Source organism: Chiloscyllium plagiosum, chromosome 14, assembly GCF_004010195.1.
Source record: "Chiloscyllium plagiosum isolate BGI_BamShark_2017 chromosome 14, ASM401019v2, whole genome shotgun sequence".
NCBI classification, from domain to species: Eukaryota; Metazoa; Chordata; class Chondrichthyes; order Orectolobiformes; family Hemiscylliidae; genus Chiloscyllium; species Chiloscyllium plagiosum.
This window is the reverse complement of record NC_057723.1, coordinates 73607530-73621542: the sequence shown is the minus strand read 5'-3', so window position 1 is coordinate 73621542 and position 14013 is coordinate 73607530. Positions and strand designations below refer to the sequence as shown.

Here is a 14013-nt window from a genome sequence, read left to right as displayed (position 1 = left end):
TGGAGGGTGGGGAGATGAGAAAACTGGTGACATTGATGTTGATGCCTCGTGGTTGGAGACTCCCAAGACGGAAGATGTCTTCTTCCCCCAGGCATCGGGTGGCTTGGATTTGGCAGTGGAGGAGGCCCAGGACTTGCAAGTCCTTGGCTGAGTGGGAAGGGGAGTTGAATTGGTTGGCCACAGGGAGGTGGGGGTGTTTGGTGTGGGTGTCCCAAGTGCATCAACTTATCGCCTTCCCGGTTACGTCACCCCCACCCCCCACCCTCCTATTTATCTCAGACCCGCCCGCCCCCCCCACCCCCCCATTCCTGAAGAAGGGCTGATTCACAAAACGTTGACTCTCCTGCTCCTTGGATGCTGCCTGACTTGCTGTGCTTTTCCAGCACCACACTTTTCGACTCTGATCTCCAGCATCTGCCGCCCTCCCCTTCTCCTAGTGTAGGTGGATTAGCTGTGGCAAATGCAGGGTTAGAGTTGGTGTTAGCTCTAGGTAGGATGCTCTTCGAAGGGTCAGTGTGGATTTGATGGGCCAAATGGCCAGCTTCCACATTATAGGGGAATCTATGAGGTACCATTCGGCTGAGCTGGATTGGGAAATACATTAAAAGGCATGACTGTACGGAGACAATAGATAATTTTAAAAGAATTATTACTTGACTTACAGCTATCCTTCACTATAAGCTTACAAATACACATCCTTTCAAGTTTTAAAAAAAACCTCAAGGTCAGTCGGCTGTGGCTAACAAAGGAAGCTCAAGATTGTTTAAGATTTTTAAAAAAGGCCTATAAAGCTGCCAGCGATTGCAGTAATTCTGAGGCATAGGAGGCTTATAGATTATAACATAGAAGGACCAAGAAACTGATAAAGAAAGGGAGAATGGAATATGAATGCAACACAGCAAACAAAAACACAGAAATGGATGAGCTGGAAGTCTTCTTCCGTAGATATAAATGAAATATTTGGCTAAAACAGACAAAGTCAGGATTTATGTTGGGGAATAGAGAAACATCAAGAAAGCTAAATGATGACTTTGTTTCTGTTTTCACTGAGGCAGCATTGTGGCTCAGTGGTTAGCACTGCTGTCTCGCAGCGCCAGGGACCCCAGTTCGATTCCAGCCTCAGGCGACTGTCTGTGTGGAGTTTGCACATTCTCCTCGTGTCCATGTGGGTTTCCTCCGGGTCCAAAGACTTGCGGGTTAGATGGATTGGCCGTGCTAAATTGCCCATAGTGTGCAGGGATGGGTGGATTAGGTGCATTAGTCAGGGGTAAATGGGGTCTGGGTGGGTTACTCTTCGGAGGGTTGGTGTGGACATGTTGGGCCAAATGGCCTGTTTCCACACACCTTAGGAATTGTGTGTCATCTAAGATGGAAGAAACCTTGCAGAACTAGAGATCAAAGTAGCAAGGCAAGATGAGGAGGTGAAGGAAATTGACATTAGAATGAAGGTTGTACTGGGGAAATTCATATCGTTGAAATTCCCAGTCTGCATCATAGATTGTTGAAGGAGGCAGCTATAGAGATAATCCATGCAGTGAATAATACTTGTGAATTGGATGTTTGCAAATATCACTGCTATTTAAAAGAAAAATCTAGGTGTGTTAACTCCACACTGGTTAACCTTACATCAAAGCAGCGGAAATGCTAAAATCTATTAAAAAGGATGAATAAAACAACTGCATAGAGACCAGTATCCTGTCACCAAGTTACCCTTTGTTTACTTGTGCACCGCACACTGGCTTTGGAGGGTCAGTGTGGACTTGATGGGCCAAATGGCCAGCTTCCATACTCTAGGGGATTCTGTGAGGTACTATTCGACTGAGCTGGATTGGGAAATACATTAAAAGGCATGACTGTATGGAGGCAATAGATTATTTTTGAAGAACTTTTACTTGACTTACAGCTATCCTTCACTATAAGCTTACAAATACACATCCTTTCAAGTTTTAAATAAACTCGAGGTCAGTCAATTGTGGTTAACAAAGGAAGCTCAAGGCTGTTTAAGATTTTAAAGAAAGACCTATAAAGTTGCCAGTGATTTGCAGTAATTCTGAGGCGTAGGAGGCTTATAGATTACAACAAAGAAGGACCAAGAAACTGATAAAGGAAGGGAGAATGGAATATGAGTGCAACACGGCAAACAAAAATACAGAAATGGGCTGGAGATCTTCCGTAAATGAAATATTTGGCTAAAACAGACAAAGTCTGGCTTTATATTGGGGAATAGAGAAATGGCAACTCAGAGTCAGTTTCCTGAACTGAGGTGATTCTAAATCCCCTGGTTATGTAGATTTTTTTCAGTTTCATTTTTTTCTTTTTTTTAAAAATAGATTCCCCCACACTACTGCCAAACAGCAGTAGTGCTTATTTCCCCCCCAGCGCCAAGTTGTGTGCGTGTCGGCGCAAGACGCAGTGAAGAAACATTGAATGCAGAAAAACCTTATTCATATTCCACCACCAGGAAGGAAAAAGCACCAGAGTAGCCAGTGACCAGCAGTGCCCAAGCTCATCGTGGGCAATGCTGGTGATTGAAAAAGTGAAGGGGAGGGATCCCTTGGTAATTTCTTTTTCCACTGGACCCGAAACGTGAACCCCGACCTCTCCCCACAGACGCTGCCAAACCAGCCAAGCACCTCCAGCAACCTCCGCCCTTGTTTTGGAATCTTATGGTTGTATTACCTTAGTAAGTCCCATGGCTCTCACCTTTTGACTACTTTAATAAATAAAGGTTATTGCTCCATAATCAGATTGCGACATAATTTGGCAGTCTCGTCTGGGATCATAACAACCAGCGCAGCATTTTAATTGCCGTGATCTATCTGCAAGCTGGATAGAATTAAACACCTTTGTCACAGACAACCATGGGCGTTAAAAAGAGGACTGGTATTCACTGCTCCTCACATGGTCATAACTGAAATAACTTCAGTGACCAATATCCTGTTACCAAGTCGCACTTTATTAACACATGGAAAGTCTTTGAGACTGATCCAGCTCCCTCAGAGCCGACTCTCTGAATGACAGCTTCTCTGACATGCTTGCTTTTATTTTTTTCTCTCTCAATTTTTAATTCCGTTTCCACCGCCAGATCCTTCGGTAATACCGGTCGGCCAGGGCTCCCTGATCGGCCCAGGTTAACAACCCTAATCAAGGATCTCATAGTCACCAAGGTCCACCTGGTTCCAATCACTACAGTGAGATAAATGGGTACTTTGTTGATCATGATCTGCTCGGGCATAGCATGGGTTTGTGAATGGGAAATTGTACTTATGAGCTGTTGGAGGGAAGATCTCATTAACAAAAGAGTATTGATGGATGTAGTATAATTAGATTTGAAGAAGGCTTTTGATTAAATCCACCATAGGCTGGTTAGAATGCTTGAAGCACATGGGGCAAGCGGTAACACTCTAGTGTGGATTAACAATTAACCAACAAGGAGCAGTGGGTACAGATTCTCGCATTGTCAGGCTGAGGCTAGTGGGGTGCCACAAGGATCAGTACTTAGTCCCAGCTGTTCACATTTTATATTAATGATTTGACAGTAGGAACCAAATGTAATATTTCCAAATTTGGGATTGGTTAAAGGCTATGAGGGATTGTGTGTTGGTGACGAAGATGTGAAGCAGCTCTGAGGATTTGATCCGATCCAGTGAATGGGCTAGAACATGGCAAATACAATGTGATGGGGAGAAATAAGAGGTTACACACTACGGTAGGAAAAAGAATTGCAGGGTATTTCTTATGTGGTAATAAGTTGGAAAGTGTAAACGTATGAAGACATCTAAATGCTCTTGTTGATAAATTACTGAAGTCTAACATGGATGGCATGGTGGCTCAGTGGTTAGCACTGCTGCTTGACAGTGCCAGGGACCCGGGTTCGATTCCAGCCTTGGGTGACTCTCTGTGTGGAGTTTGCATATTCTCCCTGCGTCTATGTGGGTTTCCACCAAACGTTCTGGTTTTCTCCCACAGTTCAAAGATGTGCAGGTTAGGTGGATTGGCCATGGGACTTGTAGTGATAGGGTTGAGATTTAGTTCTGGGGAGGGATGCTCCTTAGGGAGTCTGTGTGCACTCGATGGGCTGAATGGCTTCCACACTGCAGCGATTCTATGAAAATGGAGCAAACTGTTGGGAAGGCTAATGGATGTTAGCCTTTATTGCAAGAGGATTTCAGTACAGGCCTCACTTATATAGGAACTTGGTTAGTCGTGGAGTATTGTGAGCAGTTTGAGCTGCCTTTTCTCAGGAAGTAAGGTATTACCAGAGAGGGTGTGCAACAAAAGTTCACCGATCTTAACCCAGGTACTGCCTGGGTTCAACTGTGGCTGGGTGTCACAAGAACTTGAACAAACATTAAACTTGTGATCGTTTGTTTGAATGGATGGAGTCAGGCCAGTTGATGAGTTTTGACAGTCCTCATTAGACTCAATCTCTGGGAAGGTACAGCATGGGGAAGGGAAACTCTGTGATTTCGATGTTCCTGGGAACACCTGGGAAATTAAAACTCATTGTATCTCCAGCATTCAGTCTATGGACGAGCAAGAAAGTGATGCTGCTGGAGGAATAGGAATTTGCAAGAATAACTCCAGTTTATTTTTGTAATATACTCGTACGCACGACCATCCTCCTCCTTGGGACGGTAATCGTTGGGGGATGTTTGTTCGAATCCCAGCGTCATGGCTCTTCCAGGAATCCTGCTGTTCCAGCCTGTGGAATTCCCCAGCCTGCTCATCAGGAGCGATCCTTTATTAATGTTCCAAGCTTTTAATTTGACCCCAGAGAAACAGCTACCTCCTCAAACGCTGTTGTTTTAGTCGTGTTGAGTAACAACACAATGAGTGCACCATAGCAACGGTGTTTTTTCTAAGTAAAAGAAATACATAGCAACAGAAATCTGGAAGTTTGGGAGGCTGCCGGTACACAACAGCGTTTTTCAGATATGGGTTTCACTGGGTCCCATAGTGGTGATAAATGGTGCCTCAGTGCCTCTGCATTAAATCTCCAATATTTTCTGGAGCTTGGCAGATTTAAAGCCTTCAACTTTGTTTATTGTCCTTTTGACTGACATCCGAATCATTACACTTAGTGCAGAAATGTTGTGTTTGCTGTTTTAAGTCTTTAAACAGATTCGTAAAAGCACGTTGGGGATTTTAAGAATCCGTAGGCTTGAGTGCCTGGTGTTATTTGCTTTTCCTCTCTCGCCTCTCTCCTTGCCTTCTAGTTTCTGAAAAGCAGTTTGCCTCCGTATAATGATTCCTTGTTCCTTGTGCCAGTGGAGAAAGTGAGTTCTGTATTCCAGAAGAAAAATAGCTGAAGGAACCCTGTCCGGAGCCTGCTGTGAATGCACATTGTGGCTTGATGGTCAAGTTCAGTGTTGGGAGGGAGGGAGGGAGGGAGAGGTGGGGTTACTTAAGGGCCTTTGGATAAGGATGCCTTTTCATGACCAATTAAGAAATGAATTATGTGCCAGGTTCAGATTTCGTTTTTTGTTCGTTGTGGGCTTTTATTTGTTCTTCAGACACTTGAACTTCTCCAGATGCTGTCCTCCTCGATTAGACCTGACAGTTACAAACCTGACGCTTTTGAATGTGGATCTGTAATAACTGCCGTGAGACTCCCCCTTTTGGGTTTTACAGTTCTTGGTTTGTGACTCTTGAAATACCACCCCTCATCCCCAAAACAAAAGAGGGTATTTGCACGGGGAATTGTTATGAAGTGGATTGGAATGGGCTGAGTTCGATGGGCCAAATGGCCTATTTCCACGCCAATAGTGATTCTACGATGTTATCCTACAGAACATTTTAATTTTCACGACTGGATTTGAATCCAGACCAGGCGAGGTTGATCTCTGCTGTATAAGTTTTTCTCCTTGAGAATTTTGGAGATTTTCTTCAGTTTCTTTTTTCCGTTCCCCTGACGGATTTTCTCAGAGAACAGCCTGGTCACCCCTCAGCGGTACACCAGAGAAACATCATTTCAGTGTCTTTTTGCAGGTGTGGTTCTGTCTTGCCTGTAGCCGAACATAAGGAGTGTGAGCATTATAGCAGAGTGCAGCAGGCTTGGAGCACTATGTGACTGGTATTCTGAGCTGGTCAAAACAGCCCTCAAAGAAATGCAGAGAGAGAAAGAGAGAGGGGGGACACTTGAGAAAGGGAAGTTGACACACGCACAGACTTACAAGAAAAAGAAGTGTAAGACAACTAGGAAATAAGATGGAATTTTGTTCAAAACACATTTGGATAGGTACATGAATGGCACAGATTTGGAGGGATATGGGCTCAGAGCAGGCATGTGGGACTAGAATCCCAACAGTGTGGAAACAGGCCAACAAGTCCACACCAACCCTCTGAAGTGTAACCCACCCAGACCCATTCCCCTATTACTCTACGTTCACCCCTGACTAATGCAGCTAACCTCCACATTCCTGGACATTATGGGAATTTAGCACAGCCGATCCACCCTAACCTGCATATCTTTGGACAGTGGGAGGAAACCAGAGCACTCAGAGGAAACCCACGCAGACACAGGGGGGAATGTGCAAACTCCACACAGTCACCTGAGGCTGGAACCGAATCTGGGTTCCTGGCACTGTGAGGCAACAGTGCTAACCACTGAGCCACCATGCCAACTAGGTTACATAGAGGCATGCAAACATAGAAGATTGGAGCAGGAAGAGGCCATTCAGCCCTTCCAACCTACTCCACCGTTCATCCTGATCATGGCTGACCGTCCGACTCAATAACCTAATCCTGCTTCCTCCCCATAACCTTTGATCCCAATCGCCAAGTGCCACCTCTTGAATATGTTTAGTTTAGGATTATGATTGGCATGGGCTAGTTGGACTGAAGGATCTGCTTCCATGCTTAATGCCTCTGAGAGGGAATGGGTTCATCTGTACCGATGGGGATGAGCCAGAGAGGCAGTCAGAGTAGCAAAAAAAGGTATTTGTCCATGCTCAGCTGCTGATGGTTCCATTATTGTCTTATTCCCCCATTCCCGTGGCCAGTCTTCGATGAGCATGTTGCCACCTGGAGGTAACCAAAACAATATTAAGCCCAAGCCCGCAAACCCCTGGCATCACCCACTTGAAGCTGGCAATCCACAAGCTTTCAACAGCCAATGCACCAACTATTCTCGTTACTTCAACTGTGAAATAGATCACCCGAGACCCAGGGTTGTTGGGTGAGAGGTCAAATTGTCATCGAGGATTTGGCTTACAAAATATTTCGGTGGAAGTACCATCTGAAGAGGAAAAACTAACTTGGCTGAGCAAACGATGGCATCTGCCTGTCAATCATTCTGGAACTCCAGGCTTTTCATAACCCATTTTGTTATTATAATTCCACAACTCCCTTGGGTTGTAAAGAACTACAAATTGAACGGGTAAGGTTTCGTGAACGTTGTAGAAGAAAACAATCTCTTCAAAAGGTCTTTTATCTTGTGTACATTCTAGGCTGCTGGCATTTAGTCAGCATCTCAGGATTGACATTTCTTTTTGCGTAAGCGACACCAACAAATTACACTTTGGTCATGCCTTTAACTTAATGGCATGTCACAAGACGGTCACAAAACCAAGTGTCGCAGAAGGAAATCTTAGATCAGACGGCTGAGGAGCAGCTGAAACAAGGAAAGTGACGTGGAATGGCAAATAGGTTTAGGGAGTAATTGATGTGGAGTTGCCGGTGTTGGACTGGGGTGGACAAAGTTAAAAATCACGCAACATCAGGTTATAGTCCAACAGGTTTATTTGGAGGCACGAGCTTTCAGAGCGCCGCTCCTTCATCAGGTGGTTGTAAGTTTAGGGGGGTGTACGTAAGACGTAAGGGACCTGAGGCAAATTAATGCATAGTCACTCGTGGCGCAGTGTGTAAAATTTGGGAATCATGAGATGCCAGAGTTAGGAGTCCAGATATTTTGGATTGAAACAGGTAAGCCAATTAGTTTAACATTTCTCAATGGGAAAATGTTAGATTAGATTAGATTAGATTACTTACAGTGTGGAAACAGGCCCTTCGGCCCAACAAGCCCACACCGACCCGCCGAAGCGCAACCCACCCATTCCCCTACACTTACCCCTTTTACCTAACCGGAGGAAACCCACGCAGACACAGGGAGAACGTGCAAATTCCACACAGTCAGTCGCCTGAGTCGGGAATTGAACCAGAGTCTCTGGCGCTGTGAGGCAGCAGTGCTAACCACTGGGCCACCGTGCCGCCCAAAAAAGAATTGATTTAAAAAAAAGGATGGAATAGTAAAGCATTTAGAAATACAAATATAATCAGACAGAGTTATTGCGGTTATCTGAGGAGGAAACAGGCAGGATAGATGAAGGGGAGGTACCAGTTATGGAGGAACTGTCTCATGAGGAGAAGTTGTGTAGGTTGGGACTGTACTCAGTGGATCGTTTTTCGAAGGCTGAGTTGCAACATTATTGAATCATGCAGAATTCTTAAGGCTCTCGATCGAGGATTTTACAAAGTGGTCTCTTCCACTGCAGGAGATTTTGAGACCAGTGGGCATAATTTTGGATTAAAGGGTCATCCGTTTAGGACAGAGGTGAGGATAATTTTGTTTCTCTTTTGAGGTTAGTCGATCTGTGGAATTCTTTACCACAGAGGACAGTCGAGGCTGGTTTGTTCAGTGTAATCAAGGCGACGATAGATTGATTTTTAATCAGTATGAGAATTAATGGTTGTGGGGGAAAAGGCAAGAGATAAGAGTTGTGGATTAGCAGATCATTGAGTGGAAGCCATGATGTGGAGGTGCTGATGTTGGACTGGGGTTGACTATAACCTGGTGTCTTTTCATTCCTGATGAAGGGCTTTTGCCCGAAACATCGATTTTCCTAATAAAAGCAAATTACTAAGGATGCTGGAATCTGAAACCAAAAGAGAAAATGCTGGAAAATCTCAGTAGGTCTGGCAGCATCTGTAAGGAGAGAAAAGAGCTGATGTTTCGAGTCTAACTGACTATTTGTCAAAGCTTTGACAAAGTGTCAGTTAGATTCGAAACATCAGCTCTTTTCTCTCCTTACAGATGCTGCCAGACCTGCTGAGATTTTCCAGCGTTTTCTCTCTTGACATTAATTTTCCTGCTCCTCAGATGCTACCTGACCTGCTGTGCTTTTTCAACACCACTCTAATCTAGACTCTGATCTCCAGCATCTGCAGTCCTCACTTTCGCCTTATAGCCTGGTGTTGTTTGAGTTTTAAATTGAAATTTAACTTGGGCGGCTCAGTGGTTAGCACTGCTGCCTCACCGCCAGGACCTGGGTTCGAATCCAGTTTCAGGCGACTGTCTGTGTGGAGTTTGCACATTCTCCCTGTGTCTGCGTGGGTTTCCTCCAGGTGCTCCAGTTTCCTCTCACAATCCAAAGCTGTGCAGGTTACGTGGTTTGGCCATGCTAAATTGCCCATAATGTTCAGGGATGTGTTGGTTAAGTGAATAAGTCAGGGATAAATGTAGGATATGGGAATGGTTCTGGGTGGGTTATCCTTTGGAGGGTCAGTGTTGGGCTGAAGAGCGTGTTTCTACACTGTAGGGATTCTATGACGATGGGAGAGCACCAGTTTCCTCCCACAATCCAAAGCTGTGCAGGTTAGGTGGTTTGGCCATGCTAAATTGCCCATAATGTTCAGGGATGTTTTGGTTAAGTGAGTAAGTCAGAGATAAATGTAGGATAGGGGAATGGTTCTGGGTGGGTTATCCTTTGGAGGGTCAGTGTTGGGCTGAAGAGCGTGTTTCTACACTGTAGGGATTCTATGACGAATGGGAGAGCAGACTCGATGGACTAAATGGCCTATTTCTGTCTTTTATGATCAGGTAAGAAAGGATGCAGCATAAGTGAGTGTGTGTGGACTGTTGCTGGTGCCAGGTACTGATGAGATGTCTCCTTTCCTGTCTCCACAGTTGACCACGTGGTTCCTGAGCCTGAAAGCAGTGTCCTCGGTGCCTATGAGAAATGGCGGGAGTGGGCGGACAGCAAATCGTGCTGCGATTACGCACTGCACGTGGATATCACCGACTGGAATGAGGGTGTGAAAGAAGAACTCCAGACTCTTGTGAAAGAGAAAGGTGTGTTTAATAGCTAACAGCACACAGTGTTTCTGTTCTGCATCTATATCTGATTAATTTGTTAAGTTCACAGAAAACACTCATTAGAAATAACTTCCTTTTAGCTGTCAGTTTATAGTGGCATTATTGGATCAGCAGCCTTTGATGTGACTCCTGTCTTCTTATCTTTTTAGCCTTTCCCATTGGTGCTGATTAATTCACTTCTTTACAGAGTGGTTGATTTTTTTTTTTGAAGCCCTTCATTTGTTCCTCATTGTCTCTTGGTCCAACTATCTCTGTCTCTATACATTGTAATTTCTGTGTGTCTTAAACTTTACACTTAATTTTCTGTGTTTATCTCCCTCCCTCCACTCTGCCCCCCTCCCTCCCCCCCTCTGCCTCCCTCTTGCTCTTTTATATATGAATAAAAAGATTTGGGATTATCCTCACCCCTGTTTGCTAAAGACCACTTTTAGCCCTGTCAATTCCTTGTTTCAGATTGGTCCTACTATCCTGATATTCTTCCAAAGCTTCGTCTGTTTTCAGTCATCTAGTCCTTATGTATGTTTCCTTTTTCCTCTTAGCTCGTCTCTCAATTTCACCTGTCATCCATGGTTCCATAACCATGCCACTTCTATCAGTCTTTTTTGCAGGGACATGTCTGTCCTGCACTCTGATCAACCCCTCTTTAAAAGCCTCCCACATATCAAATGTACATTTACCTTCAAACAGCAGCTCCCAATACACATTCCCCAGCTCCTGTTGAACTTCCACCCCACCATCACCACCACCACCACCACCACCAACAAATCTTTCTCAACCAATCTCCCACCATCCTATTATTTATTTTACCAGAGACACTACACAGTCTTTTAAGAGATTTCCCACGATGTAGGTGGGGCCTGCTGAAGAATCTGAATGAGATGAGCCTAGTCTGGGGATTGCAACCGAACATTTGGGATAATCAGAACAATATTGCTGTATTGCTGCAGAGGAACCTCTATTATCCGAATGATTCGAGTGGGGAGTATTTTGTTCAGATAATTGAATGCCGGATAACCGAGGTTCCTCTGTAATAGCTTAACCAGCAGCACAAGCATCATAGACCTGACTCTGTGAGAATCTTGTTATGGTGAATGATTTTTCACCAACAGCTCATTCATCTATTGATGAAGTTTATAAACAGTGCAGACTTAGTGGGCCGAAGGGCCTCCTCTGTGCTGTACACCTCTGTAAAGGGAGTGGACGTTTCCAGTGCTAGGGAAGTCAGGAACTGCAGGATAGCGGAAGGGGGATGCCAGTTTATTAACGGAGTGAGTAGATCTCATCTGGAATGCTAGGGTTGAATCAGATTTCAAAACGAAATTAAATAAAAGGATAATTCCTTGGGTTATTGTGCAGAAAAAGGAGTGGAGCAGGACTAATTTGGTGGCTTTGGAGAGAGAGCTCAGTCATAATAGGCTGAATGCCCGCCTGTACTATATTTCTATGGTGTGACATATGCTGGCGCAGTAGTTTGGCATTGCACAGTGAGTTTCCAAAGCCTGTACAGTGTGTCAGCGGATTGATTCAAGGTTCTGCCCTTTCCTGTTCACCAAAGAAATCATTCATTGTTTCACAGGACCCAAAGGGCCAAGTTAAGTGGAGCACTTGGTAAACTTGCAAAGCTGACCTGATGTGTACCCTAGGATATTAGATTAGATTAGATTAGATTACTTTACAGTGTGGAAACAGGCCCCTCGGCCCAACAAGTCCACCCCGCCCCGCTGAAGCGCAACCCACCCAGACCCATTCCCCTACATTTACCCCTGCACCTAACACCACGGGCAATTTACCGTGGCCAATTCACCTGACCTGCACATCTTTGGACTGTGGGAGGAAACCGCAGCACCCGGAGGAAACCCACGCAGACACGGGGAGAACGTGCAAACTCCACACAGTCAGTCGCCTGAGTCGGGAATTGAACCCGAGTCTCTGGCGCTGTGAGGCAGCAGTGCTAACCACTGAGCCACCGTGCCGCCCACTTAAATTCTAAACACCAAAATTGGAGGGAAGGAGTTTTTCAACCACAAATTGCAGACAGTTAGCATGCAGGTGCAGCAAATAAGGGAAAATGGAAAACCTGGGTTTTATTGCAAGGGAAATGGGTGATTAAAAAATAGCGGAGTCTTGATACAACTGTACAGGGTTACTTGTGAGTCAGCAACTGGAGTATTGTGTACAGTTTGATCTCAGTCTATACTTGCATTGGGAATGGCTCAGAGCAGGTTCACCTTTTTTGCTGGAGTGAAGATGTTGTCTTTTTAAGGAAAATGTTGAACCTGTACAGATCGCAGAAGTAGGGTTGTCTTTATGGAAATCTATACCGTTAGGAGGGTGCAGGGCAGGATTGATGATGAAAGATACTTCCCTTCATGCACAGTGACCAAAACTCTCCAGAAGTAAAAGAAGGACATGACAGTATGGAGGAGATTATGAGCCAGGGATGGGTGCTGTCTGGGGGGAGGGGGAGGGGGAGGGGGAGTGGGTGTTGGAGTGGATGTTTCCTGCTTCGTCAAGCTCAAGGCCAAAAGAGACACGGCATCCCAGCAACTAGCATGTTTCGACACGGAAGTGAGGAGAAAGAATCAGCAAAAATTGCAGATGCTACATTAGCTAGAGAGTGGTGAATCTATGGAATTCATTGCCACAGAAGGCTATGGAGGCCAGGTCATTGAGTATATTTAAGACTGAGACAAGTTCTTGAGTATCAATGGGATTAAGGGTTACGGGGGAGAAAGCGGGAGAATGGTGTTGAGAAACCTATCAGCCATGATTGAATGGTGGAGCAGTCTCAATGGGCTGAATGGCCTAACTTCTGCTCCTATGTGTTATGGTCTTATCAGGGTGGCCCAGTGGCTCAGTGGTTAGCACTGCTGCCTCCCATCGCCAGGGACCGGGTTGGATTCCAGCCTCAGGTGACTGTCTGTCTGTGTGGAGTTTGCACATTCTCCTCGTGTCTGCATGTGCTTCCTCCAGGTGCTCTGGTTTCCTCCCACAATCCAAAGGTGGATTGGCCATGCTTGTCTCCAGGGATGTGCAAGCTAGGTGGGTTAGCTGTTAGAAATGTGGGGTTTCAGGGAGAGGGTAGGTCTGGGTTGGATGTTTTTTTTGGAGGGTCAGTCTGGGCTTGGTGAGCGAAACAGCCTATTTCCACACTGTAAGGATTCCATGTACTGATCCAACCCGTTTTGCCTACTTCAAGATGTACTTTTTGGAGCTTCAGTGTGACCAGTATGTTCATTTCCAAGTGTAACTGTCCTCTTTGCAACTGGCCTTTCCCTCTGGGCCTGAAGGTCGGCCACCAATATAGGCCAGTCCTTCAAATCCTAGGATACTAGGTCACTCTACCCTCGTAGGGGAAATTGGAATTTGGGGCACAGTTCAAAAACAAGGAAAACATATTAAAAACTATTGATATTTGAAGAGGAGCTTTCTAGACGTCCATTTTGAGGCAATCAAGGTGAGTTGGACCAGCATACAGGTTGCTCTGTTGTAACACGTGTTTCATTAATGCAAATTCGCTGTAACGTGATTGATGATTTGGGGGCACTGTTTCTAAAGCGCAAACTTTTAAAATGAGTGTTGACTGTAACATGATTACATCACCAACACTTCAAGCACTGTTTCTTAAGGTGCAATCTTTCTATAACGCTGGGTTGCTCAAGGACACGACCATCGCGTTATTACGTGAACTGACTGTATGTCGTTTGTCATAACCCAAGGTTTATCCTCTGGGAGAGGAGAAATTTCTTTGAGGGTTGTTTGTCTTCTGCATTTTCTTCCCTGGAGAGCAGTAATGACTGCTTTAGTAAATCGGCTGAACACTGAGTCTGAGTTTTAATAAACAGGCTTCAAAGTGTGCGGAGCTGGAAATGTGTTGCTGGAAAAGCGCAGCAGGTCAGGCAGCATCCAGGGAACAG

The 14013-nt window shown here is 45.1% G+C and overlaps 1 protein-coding gene across 1 annotated transcript in view; it reads left to right on the top strand.

Moving 5' to 3' along the window:
* Nucleotides 1-14013, top strand: part of LOC122556804 (dihydropyrimidinase-related protein 3-like) — a 180221-nt gene that overhangs the window by 140559 nt on the left and 25649 nt on the right. Inside the window, exon 4 of the mRNA XM_043704009.1 lies at nucleotides 9908-10072. Coding sequence (XP_043559944.1) covers nucleotides 9908-10072 — 165 coding nt within the window. The remainder of the gene's footprint in view (nucleotides 1-9907; nucleotides 10073-14013) is intronic.